The sequence below is a fragment of the Acipenser ruthenus genome, chromosome 15 (assembly GCF_902713425.1).
Source record: "Acipenser ruthenus chromosome 15, fAciRut3.2 maternal haplotype, whole genome shotgun sequence".
In the NCBI taxonomy this organism is placed as follows: domain Eukaryota; kingdom Metazoa; phylum Chordata; class Actinopteri; order Acipenseriformes; family Acipenseridae; genus Acipenser; species Acipenser ruthenus.
Window position 1 is genome coordinate 3,072,214 of NC_081203.1, and position 16,421 is coordinate 3,088,634.

The 16,421-nt window shown below is 43.3% G+C and overlaps 3 protein-coding genes across 3 annotated transcripts; all 3 read right to left on the reverse strand.

The window, feature by feature from the left end:
- Positions 1-561: 561 nt before the first annotated feature.
- Positions 562-5,911, reverse strand: LOC117422096 (UDP-N-acetylhexosamine pyrophosphorylase-like protein 1). Its single transcript, XM_034036752.3, has 9 exons — positions 5,128-5,911; positions 4,358-4,565; positions 3,837-4,012; positions 3,380-3,552; positions 2,909-3,102; positions 2,446-2,586; positions 1,854-2,039; positions 1,044-1,110; positions 562-854 (listed from the first exon to the last, which is right to left on the reverse strand). Exons 1-9 carry the CDS (start codon positions 5,414-5,416, stop codon positions 765-767), a joined length of 1,524 nt encoding a protein of 507 aa, XP_033892643.3. The 5' UTR covers positions 5,417-5,911; the 3' UTR covers positions 562-764.
- An 883-nt stretch (positions 5,912-6,794) lies between these two features.
- Positions 6,795-11,031, reverse strand: LOC117421902 (degenerin unc-8-like). Its single transcript, XM_034036382.3, has 7 exons — positions 10,947-11,031; positions 9,890-10,010; positions 9,353-9,425; positions 8,494-8,551; positions 8,241-8,314; positions 7,798-7,873; positions 6,795-7,368 (listed from the first exon to the last, which is right to left on the reverse strand). The coding sequence occupies exons 2-7, from the start codon at positions 9,975-9,977 to the stop codon at positions 7,156-7,158; spliced, it is 582 nt and encodes a 193-aa protein (XP_033892273.1). The 5' UTR covers positions 9,978-10,010; positions 10,947-11,031; the 3' UTR covers positions 6,795-7,155.
- A 437-nt stretch (positions 11,032-11,468) lies between these two features.
- LOC117964663 (amiloride-sensitive sodium channel subunit gamma-like) lies at positions 11,469-13,738 on the reverse strand. The gene is made up of 4 exons (XM_034908949.2): positions 13,406-13,738; positions 12,962-13,179; positions 12,178-12,308; positions 11,469-11,674 (listed from the first exon to the last, which is right to left on the reverse strand). The coding sequence occupies exons 1-4, from the start codon at positions 13,736-13,738 to the stop codon at positions 11,487-11,489; spliced, it is 870 nt and encodes a 289-aa protein (XP_034764840.2). The 3' UTR covers positions 11,469-11,486.
- Between the last annotated feature and the right edge of the window lie 2,683 nt (positions 13,739-16,421).

The following is a 16,421-nucleotide window of genomic DNA, read 5'->3' on the forward strand; positions in this document are numbered from 1 at the left end:
ATTGTAATTCTAAGTGTAATTGATGCAGCATAATTATAAACTGTAATTCAACAAAATAGCATTGTAATTGTAATACCAGCAAACCACGCTGCTGTAATTGTAATTCTACATTTAATGCTATTAACTGATCGACAGCAGTCTGCTCAAGCACGATATTCTCTTTTACTCCAGGATTATGCATTTAAAAGCAAGGATGGAAATAAGGCTCCCATTGCATAGCAGTTTGATCCATTCCTGGTTTTACTAAGAGTTTAATGAGACATGTCACCTATACACTGGGGCTAATCAAGCTTGTTGTAAAACCTGGAGTGGGTGAAACTGCTATGCAGTAGGAGCCGTACTTCCATTCCTGATAGAGACAGATGTAAACTTGTATTCCCCCTGTTAAGGGAAGCTGCTAAACTTATTTTTGCAGATACATTTTCAGCCCCTTTTGAGCAGACACCCTTTCACACCATGAACCTTGTTTGCCATACAGTACTTAAGCACGGATTTGGTAATTACATTTGAAAAATAACATAAAAGCTTTTATATTGACAAAACAACATTTGGCATAGCGTATGAAACTTCACAAAATGTTTATAAGCAGGAGTTAATTAGTACAGGATACATTTTAAGCCAGGAAATTAAAAAAAAAAAATAATAAAATCAAATACAGTATAAATCATGATCATTCTCCCAGAAAAAAAGGCACTTTTTTTAAAATCTGGAATGTTTACTCCAGTAAAGTGACCAGCCAGGTTTATTGTAAACAGTTCCAGCGGTTATTGACTCTTCCGGATCTCTTCTGCTTTCTTTTCATCAAGTACGAAGGGAGAGTGAATCTCCCGGCCCCTCATCAGCACCCCAAGACCCTGGAAACACAAAGATGAGCAGTCGAGAGGTGATTCTGACCAACAGCATAGAGGCAGCATCACTACTGTACCTTTCATCAGCCCAGCCTGCAGCCTGCATTACAAACACGAAAACAGAGGTACAGACGGCTCAGCTGAAATATCACATTCCTCCTCATGCTGTGTTTAAGAAACCCTACTGCTCCTCACCTCCCCGAAGCAGGACACTAACGGAGAAATCTCACACACCGCAGGGGGCTCTTCGTTTTCGGACAGACTGCCATAGGGGAAAAAAAACAAAAGAGCATCAGAATATACAGCAGATCTACAGTGCATGATCCAGCCTGCGATAACAATAGCATCACAACGCTTCTTTGAGTCAAGGCATCTTTACTGCTGTCCATTATCAAGTCATCCTAATAGAAAGCCTCCCCTTGGATGACTGACAACAAATTTCAGCGTCTTGTACTGAAACAAGTTGTTAAAATGGACACAGGTAAATGTATTAGTATATTAGATTTACTGGTCTTCTGTTTTGAGTGATCCCAATACAAACGCAAGAGCAGCCCTTTCGTAGAGCCTTATGCAAGTCGGCAGTGTTGTCCTCCATTTTTGGGTTCACTGGGGGCTGATCCCGTACTGCTTCAGCATGTTACCCGGTCAAAAAATAACTGAAGCAGGGATGGAAAGAAGACTCCCATTGTCATAGCGGTTTGATCCATTCCTGGTTTAATAAGACACACCTGAGCTTGTTACCTATACACCGGGGCTAATCAAGCTCGTAGTAAAACCTGGCATGGGTGAAACTGCTATGCAATAGGAGTCTTGTTTCCATCCCTACTGAAGAAATAATGCACTTGCGGATTAACAGGGCCACAGCAGGTGATGCAGACTCACTAAGCGCACTTGCTCTAGCCAGTGAGCACACTTTCTATTTCATCAGCAGAGAAACAGCAAGCGGAGCACTCTGCTTCCCCACCAGCCCCCGGATCGGGCTGCTCAAGAGCCGCTACCTCTCACCTGGGCTTCTCCGGCAGCTTCCTGTTCTCCCCGTCCAGGAAGCTGGCCCCGGCACCCAGCGCCCAGCGGTAGTGCTGTGCCAGCAGGGCCCGGCGCGCCGTGGCTGGAGTGTCCTTGGCCGCAGGGTCGGCATTCTTTAAAGGGGAAAACTCGTCCGCTCTGGACACCTCGAAAGCCACGAAATTCCTGTGAATGTAAACCAGCAGCAATCAAGTGAGGACGCAGCTGAAAAAGTGCCCGATGGCAGCGTGCCGGGACAGCGGATCATTTGAGTTCTGGTTGTAGACTATGAAGGCATGCATGACATTACTGATGCCGTCAGTGCAGGTACTTGAGAAGTCCTGCTTTTCTGAAACAGAGAAAAATGCATCTGAACGTCCTGGTTATTGCAATAATAATCATCATCATCATCCTCATCAACAGTTTCTTGTTCTGTCTAGGTATCCTTTACTGCTTAGAGGGGGTTGGTTCTTTGAAACACTGCTGAACGTGCACCCCAGTTATCTTAAAGTAAAAGGATATATATCGGTACAGCCAAATCTGCAAGTTTTCCCAATTTATGTTGTTATTTAAATTGTAAAAAGATCCTCACTTGGAAAACTGGAAGACGTCGAACACAAACTTCTCCATCTTGATCCCGTTGGGCTTATCAGGTTTCACCAGGTTTCCTTCCTCATCCACGTAGGGCACCTTCTTCAAAGCCACGTGTTGTTTTAACTTGGGTTCGAATTTCCTTAAAAAAAAAAAAAAAGACAGTCATTAAAAACAAACTTCGTCCCTCATTTCAGTTTGCAGCAGCCAACGACTGGAATGACTTTCAGCAAAAGCTCAAATGAAAACGGTTCGTATCTGAGGCTGCTTTCAGCCGCAGCGTCGACTCACTGCAGACTGACATCTGTGCCTGCCGTGGTGCTGCCGAGTTTGATGTTTCACCATTGATTATGTTCGCTTGTGGTGGCGTGAGCCTCTTGCCGGGTCATCGTTGCAAATAAGAATCAGTTCTCAATTGTCTCATCAGTTGAAATTGACTTTCCTGATCTCTCCAGGACACCTACTCTGCAACGGACTTGAGGAAGCTGAGGGTGAAGAAGTGGTTGCAGATGTTCCCAGCGTTGAACACCAGCGACCCGTCCGCGTTTCGCTTCTCCGCCGTCTCCAGGCTGATCTCGCTGTACTCCACGACCTGATGGGCCCCGTCCACACGGCACACCACCCCCACCGGCTCTGTGGGGTAGGCTTTCTCTACCACCTGCCAGCAAAGCAAAGCAGGGGGTCACGCTGGTAAGCAGTACCTGATCCGCGCGGGACTCTGGACTTTACTCGTACAAGATCATCTGCATTTTCTTTTTTTTTTTTTTAAGACATCAATTGTATAGTTCAGGTAGATAAAAATAGCAATCAATTGCATTTAATCAATAACAGATGCTCTGTATTCTGAACGCAACGCAACGCAGAGGCGTGGGGAATATTGATGTGCCACAGACAATACCTTAAAAAAACCCAACAAATGAATGAATCAAACATACCTTTGCCCCACAGTCTGCTCCTTTCGACACACAGAAGCCAATAAAAAGTGGATCTGCCATTTTGACCAGGATGTTGTCCACACAGTACACGTGTATGTACTGAACTCCTCGCCGCTCCATATCCTCAAGGATCTTCCCATCCACCAACGCCCGGTACAGACCACCATTGCCATCTGCAAAAACAAACAAAGAAAGTGTCAAATAATTCCTTAGAAAATGAATAAATGCTGTTTTCTTTCAGCAGGTTTAGATGCAATCCTACTGAGGTTCAAACTAACATTTCTTCAAATGTATTACCGTCTTTGTATTGATTGTAATACATGCATTACTGTATAGATCATACAAAAAAAGGCTTATTTTATATGTAATGAAAAAACTAAACAGTATTTTGAAAGAATATTCCTAGCTGCTAGCCCAGCTGAACACAGGTCACTTTGAACACAGCATATTCCCTCACCTGGTGCCATCGCCACCTTCGCCTTGTTTTCCAGGATGGCTTTCCCATCAAACGAAACTGCCGGGATCATCCTCTGCTCAAACATGACCACATTAGACTGGTCTAGCTTAAAGTACTGGTTTTCCTTGAAAAACTTCTCTGTTGGTTCCAATGTAAATTCACTGGTCATGATGTACCTGGAATCACAGATCAATAGAAATGTAAAGAGAACAACAAACAAGAGCCACAGGCTTCGGGGAGACTTACCATCACTGGTTGGGTAACCTGTATTTGAATTACATTAAAAAAAAGGTGCAATCATTATGTTTTGATAACTTCATGTTGAATTTACATGTGTGGATCGTGCATTGTTAAGTTAATGTGGATTATGGGGTAGGTCTGCATTGCAGGTTTTACTATGAGCTTGATTAGCCACAGTGTGTACAGGTAGCAGGCGTTTAAACTCATAGTAAAACCAGGAATGGATCGCACTGCTCTGCAACGGGAGTCTAATTTCCACCCCGGACTATCTGTGATCTTACCATGGGATAGTGCACTTGCTGGAGCCACACTTCTCAGCTGCTAACTGCTCTGCTCTGCGGATGCGCTCTGCCTGCACCTGGTACAGAGTCTTGCCACTCGGGAGCCCCACGTTGTACATCCCCTTAGGGTAAGGCACCCCCAAACGAGTGCCCTGACCCCCCGCCAGGAGAAGAACAGCCACCTTGTTCTGAGAAATCTGCCGGAACCCTGGAATATAAGAACAACAAAGATTAGTGGGGGCGTCTCCTTGACTGTCCAGCTCTGAGGAGCTTTGCAGAAGGACAGCCCTATCAGAAGTAAATAAACAGGTAGAGTGGAATTATACAGGGGTTATAGCAAAGGGACTGAGCTGCTGTGTGCGTGCAGGTATTATTCACAGTTCTTTACAACGTCTGCAGTGTTGAGAGTGACTGGCTGTAGCTGCAGAGCCGTGAAAGGCCAGTCACCGCCATCTCTTGCCAGCAGGTGTCGCGCTATCACTGCAAAAAGTACCAAGCGTACTGTTAGTAATAGTGAAGACTGCTAAGAAGGATCTGTACTGGGTAAACAAAAACGCTGCAATATTTTTATACTGAGTGGGCAATAAAAAAAGAAAAAATTCTCAGATTTGTTTTTTTTTTGCTCGCTTGCTTTTATTTTTTAGTTTATGGTGCTACACAGTTACTGTGCAACACGGAATACCGCAACCCGTGCTTAATTTTATTGTATTGTGTGTTATTGCGGTTCACAATATTAAAATGTCCATTGTTAAAGCGATCAGCTGACCCACCTTCGTCTTCCCATTGTTTTAAAGTCTCCTGGTCACTCCTGCTGACGCTCCCGATGAATTCCGCGGACATGGGCTCCATGCGCTGGTCCAGCAGCCCCACAGCACCCGAATCCCGGCTGCCAGCTTCTGCAGCCGCCCGGCAGTGCGCCCTCAACTCCTCGGGCTCTAGCTGAGACAGTTCGCCCAGGAAGGAGTCCCGTTCATCGGCGCTGAGCTCAGGCCAGAACCGTAACAAATGTGACTGGCCGGCCAGTTCCAAGCGGGACCTCACTTCTTCCAAGGAAATCATTGTTCAAATATTCATTCGGAGCAACAAAATCAATAGAAAGCGTTATCGACCACCACAGCAAATTGCGGGTGAAATTTGAACAGCGGTTGGCTCCTGAGCCGAATGCAAGCAGTTGACTTGAATAAACAGCCTGTCCCGGACCGTACTAATTCATGCGCTCCTTACTGGAAACTCAAACAAAGATTCACCTGAGAAAACTCGTGACTCGCACTGCAAGGGAAGCAGCTTCAAACGGAACCAGCGTCTTGTGACAGCCAGTATAATATTCAAGAAAAAAGCCAACAATGTGATTTAAAAAAAAACACCGCATCCTTTCTTACCGCAGCAAATCTAAATACCACAATAAAACAAGTCTGTAAAGGAAAACGCTGTTCGTGTACAGTTTTGATATATTTCTCTTTTAAAGGACTATGCGCCGGACAAGCTCGCAAACTTCCTTCCCCATGGCGTCCTCCAATCAGATCCGGGCTCACACAGAGAGAGCTACCGCGCAGGATGCGTTTTTAATTTGTTCTTGATATATTTGGACATATAAAGCAATTTTAATAACGGAAACACCAGGATTATACAGCACGCACTTAACTATAAACTGTCCGTCCCTCATTTGCTATGCAAATACTGTAACACGTTTACATGTTTGCTGGTAAATGAAATATTCCCTAAATTTCGCTTGTGTTAAAATATGCATGCCGCAAAATTAGCCTAATTACTCAGTTCGGTTTAATTACAGTATATGTACAGTTTACACGCGTAAACACGTGTTGCTGTTAATATGTCCATGGCGAGACATCCTTAAAAGGAAGCTGCCGATAGTTCCTGTTTTGCTGTAAAAGCTGCATCTCCCTGTTTCAATTCTAGGCTTGCGTGCATCGTTTTTATTGTACTGTAGTCTGATTACTAAAGCAAGGAAGCCTGGGGGCCTGTAGAGCATACAGAAATATTCTCTCCCATCCCCACAAACCAGCACTCCATCTCTCCGCTGTCATGCTGCTGAATGATGAATGATAGGTGCTGTGGGTCACTTGCAATACAACCCTGTCTTGACCTATCATGCATTTGCTAACAGTATGTACCACTATACCCCATTCATTGGGTGGGATTTCTCAATCAGGATCGCTGATGTCATTGGTGGCCTGAGCCAAGAAAGCTTGGGATCCCCTGTCCTAATGACATTGAACCGCGCCAGGTAAACACGTGGATACACCTGCGGGTTTCTTTCATTGGCTTCTCTTGCAGAGAACTGCAGGAGTTATTTTTATTAAATCACGCAGATACAAACCGTTATCTTTAGTCTAGGAGTCCTGTACGTCTCTTTGTCTGACTGTCTCACACAAACCTAAACACGTGGACAATGATGAAAACAGCACAGAGAGTTTTATTTGGTTTATTTATTCAGAACGATGGAATGATACCAATTCTAACAGAGATTCTGATCAGCCATTATTACCTGTTTAGTTCCATCAAGTGGAGCTCTGGTAAGAACGTTCCCTCAAGAATGGATGTTTTAACACAATAAGTCCAGACAAGGGAGAACAGTAAACAATTGAATAATGGGTTATAACTATATCATTATATCTACTGTTACCCAATCATATCCAATCAATCAATCTGTCTATCAATCTCTATCTATCTATCTCGTCTATTTTTACTGCACTAGGAATACATTCAAATGGTCTTTATTATTTCCCATTTCCTACGAAGAATGCTGTTACAATGTAACAAAGCACAGCACAGCACAGCTACATGTTGGTGGTTTTCTGTCCAGTGAAGGATGCTCTCCCTCTTTCAGAGCATGGGTTTGCGTAGGTATTGGGCACAGCCTTCCAGAGACATCGCCGGACGAAGAAGACCAACATGTCCACGAAAAGCTCAAAGAATTCCGCCAGCGTGCAGACAGAGAATCCGACCCAGAGACCGACCAGTCCTCCCATGCTGGAAATCAAATCGATCTCCTAGAAAAAAGATCAAAGAAGCCTGAAGAGCTTCTCTCACACTGTGATCGCCAGCGCACTGGATAAGCAATGCAACGGGGCTGTGCAAACACAAAGACGACTACAGTGGGGAGAGGCTGGCATTGGCATATTACTACCACAGTGTTTGTTTTTTAACTAATACACATGGTTAATCTAATGCAGAGTCCCGTATCAGTAGGACACAGCGTGCTGCTGTGTCTCTCCACATCGCGCTACAGCGGACCCTGCTGGCCAGGCGTACAGTGAGCTCAGAGCGGACACCTGCAGGGCAGGCCTCTGTCCTCCAGAGGCTCTCCGCTCTCGAGTTCCTGGGTGTAGGAGAGGAAGCTGGCTCGGTCGTGGGATCGGAGGACATCCGCTGAACCTTCAGTCGATCAGCTGATCTATATTTATTTAAACCCCACTTACAGAGACCGATGGCTCCTCCTCAATCTGCTCAGAATTCAGCTGCTGGTAGTAAACAACAACTTTCACCAGGTTATCCCTGCAGGAAAAACAGGGCTTGATTAGGATAAGCTACACGAATACTGAACCACAAAACATACGAGCACTGCAACGCGGCAGATCATTCGAAGACATAAAAACCCCTACAGCTTACTTCTCATGAGTAAATGCAACAGAATTGCACTTTCTAAACAGTGTTAATATTTATAATTAAAGAAACAAATTGCCATGTATTTATGTATGTTTTAATAATGTTACAGGCAGGCAGGCAGGCATATATATATATGTGTGTGTGTGATCTACAGAATGAGCCCCTATTTATATTGTAAGAGTGGATCCAGTTTGTTTAACCGTGGAAACACAGCTAGACATAGTAACTGAAAACCTGAATCAATCACTCAACTCACCGTATTAGCTGAGGGCTGTCTGCAATCGTACTCAACTGACCACCCATCTCTCTCAGATCACTGGAAAACTTTTCCTAGAAGACAGGAGAATGCATGATGGTATTCTCAACATTATACAATCTCAACACTACAATCTCCACACTATACAATCTCAACATTACAGTCTCCACACTATACAATCTCAACATTACAATCTCCACAATATACAATCTCAGCACTATAACTGTGTCATTTCAACATGCTGCTGACTCACAATGAAAGCAGATGATGGCCACTGGGACCCAGACACTGTCAGCTGGTACAGCTCCTCTCTAAAAACAAGAAAACAAGGGTAGCATTGATCAGGGGATAAACATGCTGCCCTGTGCAGCAGCTATTACAACCCCGTCCGAGATCTCCACTCACTTTGCTGCACGTGGGTGTTTCAGGTGGGGTCCTAATACCTGTGGCACAGGAAGCCAGTCTACAGTACACTAGCTCAGCAGGGAATATGTTCTTAACCAGGGTGCAAAGCGAAAAGAAATCGCAGAGAACTATTAGATCTGCAGCAATGTGATGCTGTGAAGTTAATAAGAGGTGAGAAAATGTTTTTTAAACCCTTGGTTCTAACACCTTTAAAGTCATGTAATAACGAACCCAGTTGCATTTTATCAGCGCACTAAAACGTACATCATTCCACAGTTTTTAAAACCTTGTTTTTCTCAAGCAGCACTCGGACTGGATTGCAAAACTGCAGTTCCAGTTCGGTTAAGAACAGCCCCTCCTGTGTGCCTGGTGGTTGAAAACATACCAGAAGAAATAAGGCATCTCTGTGAAGGAAAACTCTACGTTCCAGAGCAAATAGAACTAATACAACAACCTGAGGGAAAACAGAGACTCACCTCTCTCAGCAGTTTACAAGAAGGAGGGATGGTAAGTGAACCCTGCTCAAAGCTAGCTCTCATGACTAAACCATCTTTGTAAAACAGCCAAACTATTGGCTCTACCTTTAAAACAAAACCAGCGAACAAGGACAGAGATGCGGTTCCCTGGCTAAGGACTATAAAGCTTGATGGTGGTTATTCCTTATTAAATATATGCAATACAATCAAACAACAGCTACTCTCACTCACTTGCACTGCAGAGGACAGTCGCAAGGCAGCATGCCATGAGCGAACTTGTATCCATAAAGCTCCACACATTCACCTGCAAGACATAAGAAACTAATTGCATTCCCTATCTGCACACACACTTTTAACGTTAATGTTAGACTGTTGAATCAATGCACTGAGAGTGCTTTAAAAACTACTTGCTGTTTAGTCCTAATTATGTTTTTTTTCTTGTTTTAAAATAGGAGCTTGTTATGGACTGGAATAAAACACTTGGAAAACACAGCACCTTGTGTCTCATATATACGGTTCAAACTAAAAGCTTAATTGACTTTATTTTTGGGTTGGTATTTCGGTTGACCCCACCCGATTTTTTCCCAGGCTCTGTGCCATGTGGCGCTGCAAAAAGCGTCCAGCAGGTGGCTCCACCGTGCCAAAAATCGCACTGCACTGAAACACACACGGTAGAGTCAAATAAAGAAGAACTGCTACATTACTGCGGCTTGCGTGTGACCCAAGCGCATTCCCATTTAGATTGTAGTTCCCGGGCGTTGTACTCACTGACTCCCACAGCACTGAGGTTACACTTGGGGTACTGGAGGTCGGGGGGAGCAGCGAATTCCCAGTGCCTGCACCCACAGTTCTCCATGATGCTCAGCTGGGCACATGTCCGTTTACAGGACTGCAGGGAGCGAGAGGCAGTTCCATTATTTGTTTTTCAATTTTACAAGAAACAAAAAATGTTCTAATCTCTACAAACACAAATTAAAAACAGCTTGTAGGACAAGCTTCTGTGCAAACAGTCCCTGGTATGAATGCATTACCCAAATAGCACTGCTGACTTGTACAGTTCATTACAGAATTGAGATGACGCTGTACGCCACTCTGCAGATTTACCGGCTGCTGCTGACAATGCTATGGCAGGTGTTTCTATTTTTTTTGTCAGCGATCACAGTCAGGTTTGTATAATTATGACATGCCGGCCTCATTACAGTATTGACCGCTTTAGCACATGCTTGAGAATAGTCTGTCTAATCCAGCCCCTCTATAAACCGTCATGCTGTAGAATGTGTGCGTCCCCATCAAACCCCTATTGAAAAGAATGGCGTGATGCCTTCCACAATCCGGAGCCTGTCTATCCTGGAATCCGGCATGATTTGTGAGTCTTATCTGCCTAAAACCAACGTACAGTTCATCTAAGTTTGTAATGAAGTCTGTTTTGTAAATGCGCACATGTCCCGCGAGTAGGGCACAATCAAATCAGCTACTTCAATTACAGGATATGCTTGGACTGAGCTTCTACTGCACACATTGTGATGGGGGTTTTAAAAGGGTTCAAATAGTCTGAACTATTTCCAGATTAAACAGGTTTTTACTGTACTTAGATTCAGTACAGGATACCCCCTTCTGCTTTTAATTGATAACTCTATTACTACTATGTTAATCATCATCATCATCATCATCATCACACTTTGCTGTTTGATTTTGTTCATGCTGGATCAGAAACTTGCAAACTAGTTTTTAAAAATCAAGCCAGCCCGATCAGAGCGTGCGTGCATTCCACCCCGTGTGTCGAAGGGCAGAACACTGCCCATGGAAAGGGCGCTGTTGCTGTTACCTCCCGTGTGTATCTGGAGCCATACACATCATGGTAGAAGTTTTTAATGCCATCCCCGTCGGTGCAGTGACTTCCATAAGGGGACTTCAGCCGTTTAATCAGGACCTGAAAAAAAGCAGGAAAACACTGGGAGCAATGAAGGTGACCACATGGGTCCGTGTTCAGCGGGACCGTTCAGGCTTTTCAACTCACAACCCCAATGCATTCTGGTACGTTTCACCTGTCTCAGGTACCATTCTTACCTTTAAGAGAAGCAGGACTACGCTTCCCAGAATGCATTGGGGGTGTGAGTTGAAAAGCCTGAACTGTCCCGCTGAACACGGAGCCATATGGTCACCTTATACATCATGTACATTTTTTTATATATATATATATATATATATATATATATATATATATATTTAATATCCTATTCTCATTGATCACTATCCACTATCAAAAACAAAAATTGCACCTGAAAATATAAAAAACCTTCCTAAAGGCTAACTGGTCTGAAGTGAGATGGGGAAGCTTATCAGCGTCGCACAGGTTCACAGGGCTTCACCTGTGCGCTTCCGCGCTCACCTTCATCATGCCGATGTCGGTCTCAGTGCCTGGCGGGATGTTAACGCCCTCGTCCTCGGGGAAGGGCGTGGCCGCGTGGTCGTGGACCAGGAGGCGTATCCCTGCAGAGTGAGTGACATCCTTCACATACTCAATCTGCTGGATAAACAGCTCCAGGTGCAGCCCTGCAGAGAACGGGTACAGATTTATGGAACCCGTGCAGGCATTGCATGCATGAAATTTGAGAAACCTAGCTCTGGGCACAGAATACATTTAATTTCCATTGCTTTATACAGGGAAAAAATGGCATCCTCATTTGAGGTCATCATGCATTTGCGTCTTCCACATGTTTTTTATTCGTCCACATATGAGGTCACCATGCATGAAATGGTCAATAGGGATTATATACAGTGTATATTTAAATATATTAACATACATTAGCATACATATTTACAACATATTTTTGTTCAATATATGTATTTATTAAAATGGCAATAACGTGTCTATATATTGCAGTATATTTGAAATGCGTTCTAGTGCACGGTGTTTAAATATGTGGATTGCGTTTTCCTTAGTCTACAGTATTTGGTTTAATCGAGGGTGGTTTGTTTTCGCAATCCACAGTTCTCAGCTGCAGGGCGTTGCAATGTGATCCGACAGGAAAGATGTCGTTTTTTCCGGCTCGTACCGTACACGAAGCCAGCCCTGGTGGTGTTCAGAGCCGCGCCACTGATCGGGGCTCCTCTGATGTCTGTCGTCTTCTGAGAATTGAAGGTGTAGCAGTTTCCAAACTTATAGTTGACGAATCCAGAAAAGAAGCTGCAAAAAAATTCAAAATCCTTATATTATGTTCTCTAATTTGTCAGACTTATTAACTATTCCAGCACAATTATTATTTTTCAACCACTTTATTATTATTATTATTATTATTATTATTATTATTATTATTATTATTATTTAGAAATGACTGTAATTTCTGCACCCATTGCGACTGTGGAAACTATGAGTTAGCAAATGCATCCTCACTATTCAAACCCATTCCTGGGCCAGACAGTACACATTAGCAGCCTCGTAAACAACAGCATAGTGAAATCCAGGGCACAGCGTGCGTGGTAAATACATCTAGTATATAAGCATGGGCAAAGGCTGGATACAACTGCAAAACCACCATGCAAAAGCTCTGTAATATAATACGGGAATCTGACAGCCCGAAATGAATCCAATACTGTGGTCTGTCATATGTATTTGTCTGTATAGGATTCTTTATACATGTAAGACTAACTGTTTTTGACTGTTCCATTTGGATTTTGCATCTAATTGACTGTGTTGTATTTTTGTAGTTGCATTGTTGGAATATGTGTTTTTTTCATTGTTCTGTGGTACAGAACACAAATTAATTTAAAAATCGCGTGCATTTTGAAATGCGATATTAAAAGATGCTATTGGGGAGGCGTGCGATGAACCCCCGTTACCTGGTGTCGCACATCTGCCCGTGGAAGTTGCAGAAGATCAGCATGTCTTCCAGCTGGTGTCCCATTGCGATCTTCTCCTCGTCCGAGAGCTGGTTGAACTGCGAGGCAAACTTCCTGAGGGCGCGTGGGTAGCTGTCGCTCTCGGCCGGTGCGTCGGGGCAGGTGGTGTTCCAGCACGAGGACTTGTTCCTGCGGTGAGATTGCTTCAACCCCAGATCCTGCTCGGCATCAGCAGCGTGCGATCAAACAAGAAAACACGAGACAGCAGTGCTTGGAGAGAAGCTTGTGAAACCGGGACAGAAAAAGGGGTTCTGATGGGTTGTCAGAATGTATTAGGAACTGGTTTATTAATAATAATAATAATAATAATAATAATAATAATAATAATAATACATACATACATACATACATACCGGTATGTAAATAACGTTAGATGAACTGTACCTGCAGTGACTTTGTCATGGTGACGCTCTTGCGCACTGAGGAGTAGCGGACGCTGTTCAGGTTACAGATGGTAACGGCGGGGAACGCCAGCATGGTGTTGGACACTAAGGTTATCTTCTCGTGGGACGGGTATCTGTAGTAGTTGAGCACCATCTCCGTGCACTGCCAGAGCGCGCAGCACAGAGCAAAGCCCACGAAAACGGCCCAGAGCAACCGGCGGCACCAGTGCGCCGCGCGGAACACGTTGGGGATCCCGTGCGCCGAGGTGTGCTTGAGAAGCTCTCCGCAGAGCCGCGGGAGAGTCCACTCCGCCGGGGATCTCTTCAGCAGCATTCTCTGTCGGGATCAAGGTATTTCAGTATCGAAGAGTGGCGGAATAATTTGGCAGGAGGCGCCCTCTGATTCAGGGTTAAGAAATATATGACTTTTCTTAAAAGACAGTCTTTATTCCATTGCTTTTAATATTACATGAATATTGTAGAATTTTATTTCACACTAATTGTATCAGTCTTAGCCATGCACGGGACTATGGCATTCTAGTGCTGGAACTGTATATATATAGGGGTATCAGTTCGTTATCTCGCTCGTGTGGGTTTTTTTTAATTCTCCAGTAAGCCGCTCACTTGGGGTTTCTGGGCTTACACTCAGACACCGGTAATCCACGTTCTCGGAGGTGTCATTAACCCAATTCCAGAAAGATCCTGTTTGATACGCACGGACCCTGCAAAAAATTCTATATATACCATATATAACCAGTAACACATGAACCCAGCTCTGACAGTAATAAAGCAGGCATCAAGTATTTTCAGCTCATTCATTAAGTGGATCTACCATTATAACATGTCACCATAGTAAATACAGAGCAACCCGTCATAAAGCATAGTGAAAACATCATGCTAAATATTTAATATTTTTCTCCGTCAAAAATAATGTCTGGAAAACGTTAGCCGAAGTTGAAAAGACTTCAGAAAGTGATTATGTCATATCTACTATTTTTTGGAATTGCTAACTCCAGGCCCAAGCGGTGGGTAACTTCACTTCAAAATGCTGTTCAATTCCAATTTAAATATAAAAGTAGCAACGATTTGCTCAGAACAATTCCATCCGCTCTGCAGCTAAGCTGTTTCTTGGTACCATTATTAACATGTCGTTTTTTGGCCCTTGGGACAGTTGTTAATTTTGAGTGTTCATTACTGGGTTTGCGCAGTGGTTCATTAGCGGCGTCTGATCGATCAATACTTCCCATTAGAAGCGCACACTCTTCAGGATCAGATGGGTGTAAGCAGCCTCCTCACCCAATTAGCACTCCGACGACATCCCTCCTGGGTGACAACACTGACAAGAAGAAGATTATCTACAGCCTAATAATAATAATAATAATAAATACCTAATCACATAGATTTTTAAAAAACTTGTTTGAATGTCACGACCCTCGGACTGGAATACAATTCAAAATAAATGCATTGCTAGTACTTTGATCCTGTCCAAACATCCCGCATTTGTGCCTCTTTCCTTGTAGTATGAGATTAAGTATTAAGACATTTCATTAGCTGCCTTCAGTTACCATTACGAATATAACCTTCAGGCTGAAGCCATCAAATACTCCATCTTATTTTCAAAGTCTCTGCAATATTTCTACCACTTTGATTTTTCGTTTCCCAGTTAAACGTGGATATGTAATGCTATTAACAAACTTGTAAAATGCTTTCTGATCGCAATGTGCTGCTCAGTGCGCTGAATTGACGTCTGCAGAATTATTTACAAATTCCCATTTTTGAATCTAGAACCTCTGTGGTCAAATGTAAAAAAAAAAACACACACCCACTTTATAGATACATGATCACATTCTGCATTTTGTTTTTCTTCAGTATCAATAGACACAGTACTGAATATCAACACTAGTTGGTGCAATTGTACCTTAAAGCCTGTCAATAACAACCCTTAAACTAACACGAACAACGGAGAAATAACCATACGCAACATTTCCAATAGATGCTCCAATATTTGAGTTTCCAACAAGCTGGCAAACTATGCATTGCACCAAAAAACACAGTTACATTAATAAAGTGATGTGTAGCTTCTAATTACCAGGGATTGAAATAAGACTCCCATTGCATAGCAGTTGGATCCATTCCTGGTTTTACTATGAGTTTCATAAGACACCTTTGAGCTTGTTACCTATACGCTGTGGCTAATCCAGCTCATAGTAAAGCCTGGAATGGGTGAACCTGCAGTGCAATAGGAGTCTTATTTCCATCCCTGCATTACAGAACAAAAACAGGATTATACAAGCCACACAACTCTCAGGGCTGCTTAATGCCCCTGAGATTTGCCACAGGATGCTCACAATACAGTTTGGTTCTCATTTAAAGTTGAATCCCCCTATTGAATAATTTTCACTTGGCTCTAGATCAGTTTTTATCCAGGACTTCTTTCCACTTGTGAGCAAACAGGCAGAGAACAATCTGACTCTCTTTACCCTGTCAGCAAAACAAACTCAGACACCTACATCAGGTATAGAGAACAACCTGACTCTCTTTACCCTGTTAGCAAAACAAACTCAGACACCTACATCAGGTATAGAGAACAACCTGACTCTCTTTACCCTGTTAGCAAAACAAACTCAGACACCTACATCAGGTATAGAGAACAACCTGACTCTCTTTACCCTGTTAGCAAAACAAACTCAGAGACACCTACATCAGGTATAGAGAACAACCTGACTCTCTTTACCCTGTTAGCAAAACAAACTCAGACACCTACATCAGGTATAGAGAACAACCTGACTCTCTTTACCCTGTTAGCAAAACAAACTCAGACACCTACATCAGGTATAGAGAACAACCTGACTCTCTTTACCCTGTTAGCAAAACAAACTCAGACACCTACATCAGGTATAGTGTGCAAACGTTAGCCGACAAACTATCAGGTGTTGAAAAACGTTTTTCTACTAATGATACTGTTTTAGTAAATGACAGATTTATGAATTCACAGTAGTAAAAAGAAAACAAAACAG

Excerpts from the sequence above, each read along its gene's own strand:
- LOC117422096 (XM_034036752.3), bottom strand. The coding sequence starts at position 5,416 with ATGATTTCCTTGGAAGAAGTGAGGTCCCGCTTGGAACTGGCCGGCCAG. Across the intron at positions 4,566-5,127 it reads AAAACAATGGGAAGACGAAG|GGTTCCGGCAGATTTCTCAG; the intron begins GTGGGTCAGCTG and ends CTTATATTCCAG. Across the intron at positions 2,040-2,445 it reads GACGTCTTCCAGTTTTCCAA|GAATTTCGTGGCTTTCGAGG; the intron begins GTGAGGATCTTT and ends TTACATTCACAG.
- LOC117421902 (XM_034036382.3), bottom strand. The coding sequence starts at position 9,977 with ATGGAGAACTGTGGGTGCAGGCACTGGGAATTCGCTGCTCCCCCCGAC. Across the intron at positions 7,874-8,240 it reads GACAGCCCTCAGCTAATACG|GGATAACCTGGTGAAAGTTG; the intron begins GTGAGTTGAGTG and ends TTTTTCCTGCAG. Across the intron at positions 7,369-7,797 it reads AGGAGGAGCCATCGGTCTCT|GAGATCGATTTGATTTCCAG; the intron begins GTAAGTGGGGTT and ends TCTTTTTTCTAG.
- LOC117964663 (XM_034908949.2), bottom strand. The coding sequence starts at position 13,738 with ATGCTGCTGAAGAGATCCCCGGCGGAGTGGACTCTCCCGCGGCTCTGC. Across the intron at positions 13,180-13,405 it reads CCATGACAAAGTCACTGCAG|GATCTGGGGTTGAAGCAATC; the intron begins GTACAGTTCATC and ends GATGCCGAGCAG. Across the intron at positions 11,675-12,177 it reads CAGGGCTGGCTTCGTGTACG|GGCTGCACCTGGAGCTGTTT; the intron begins GTACGAGCCGGA and ends CGTTCTCTGCAG.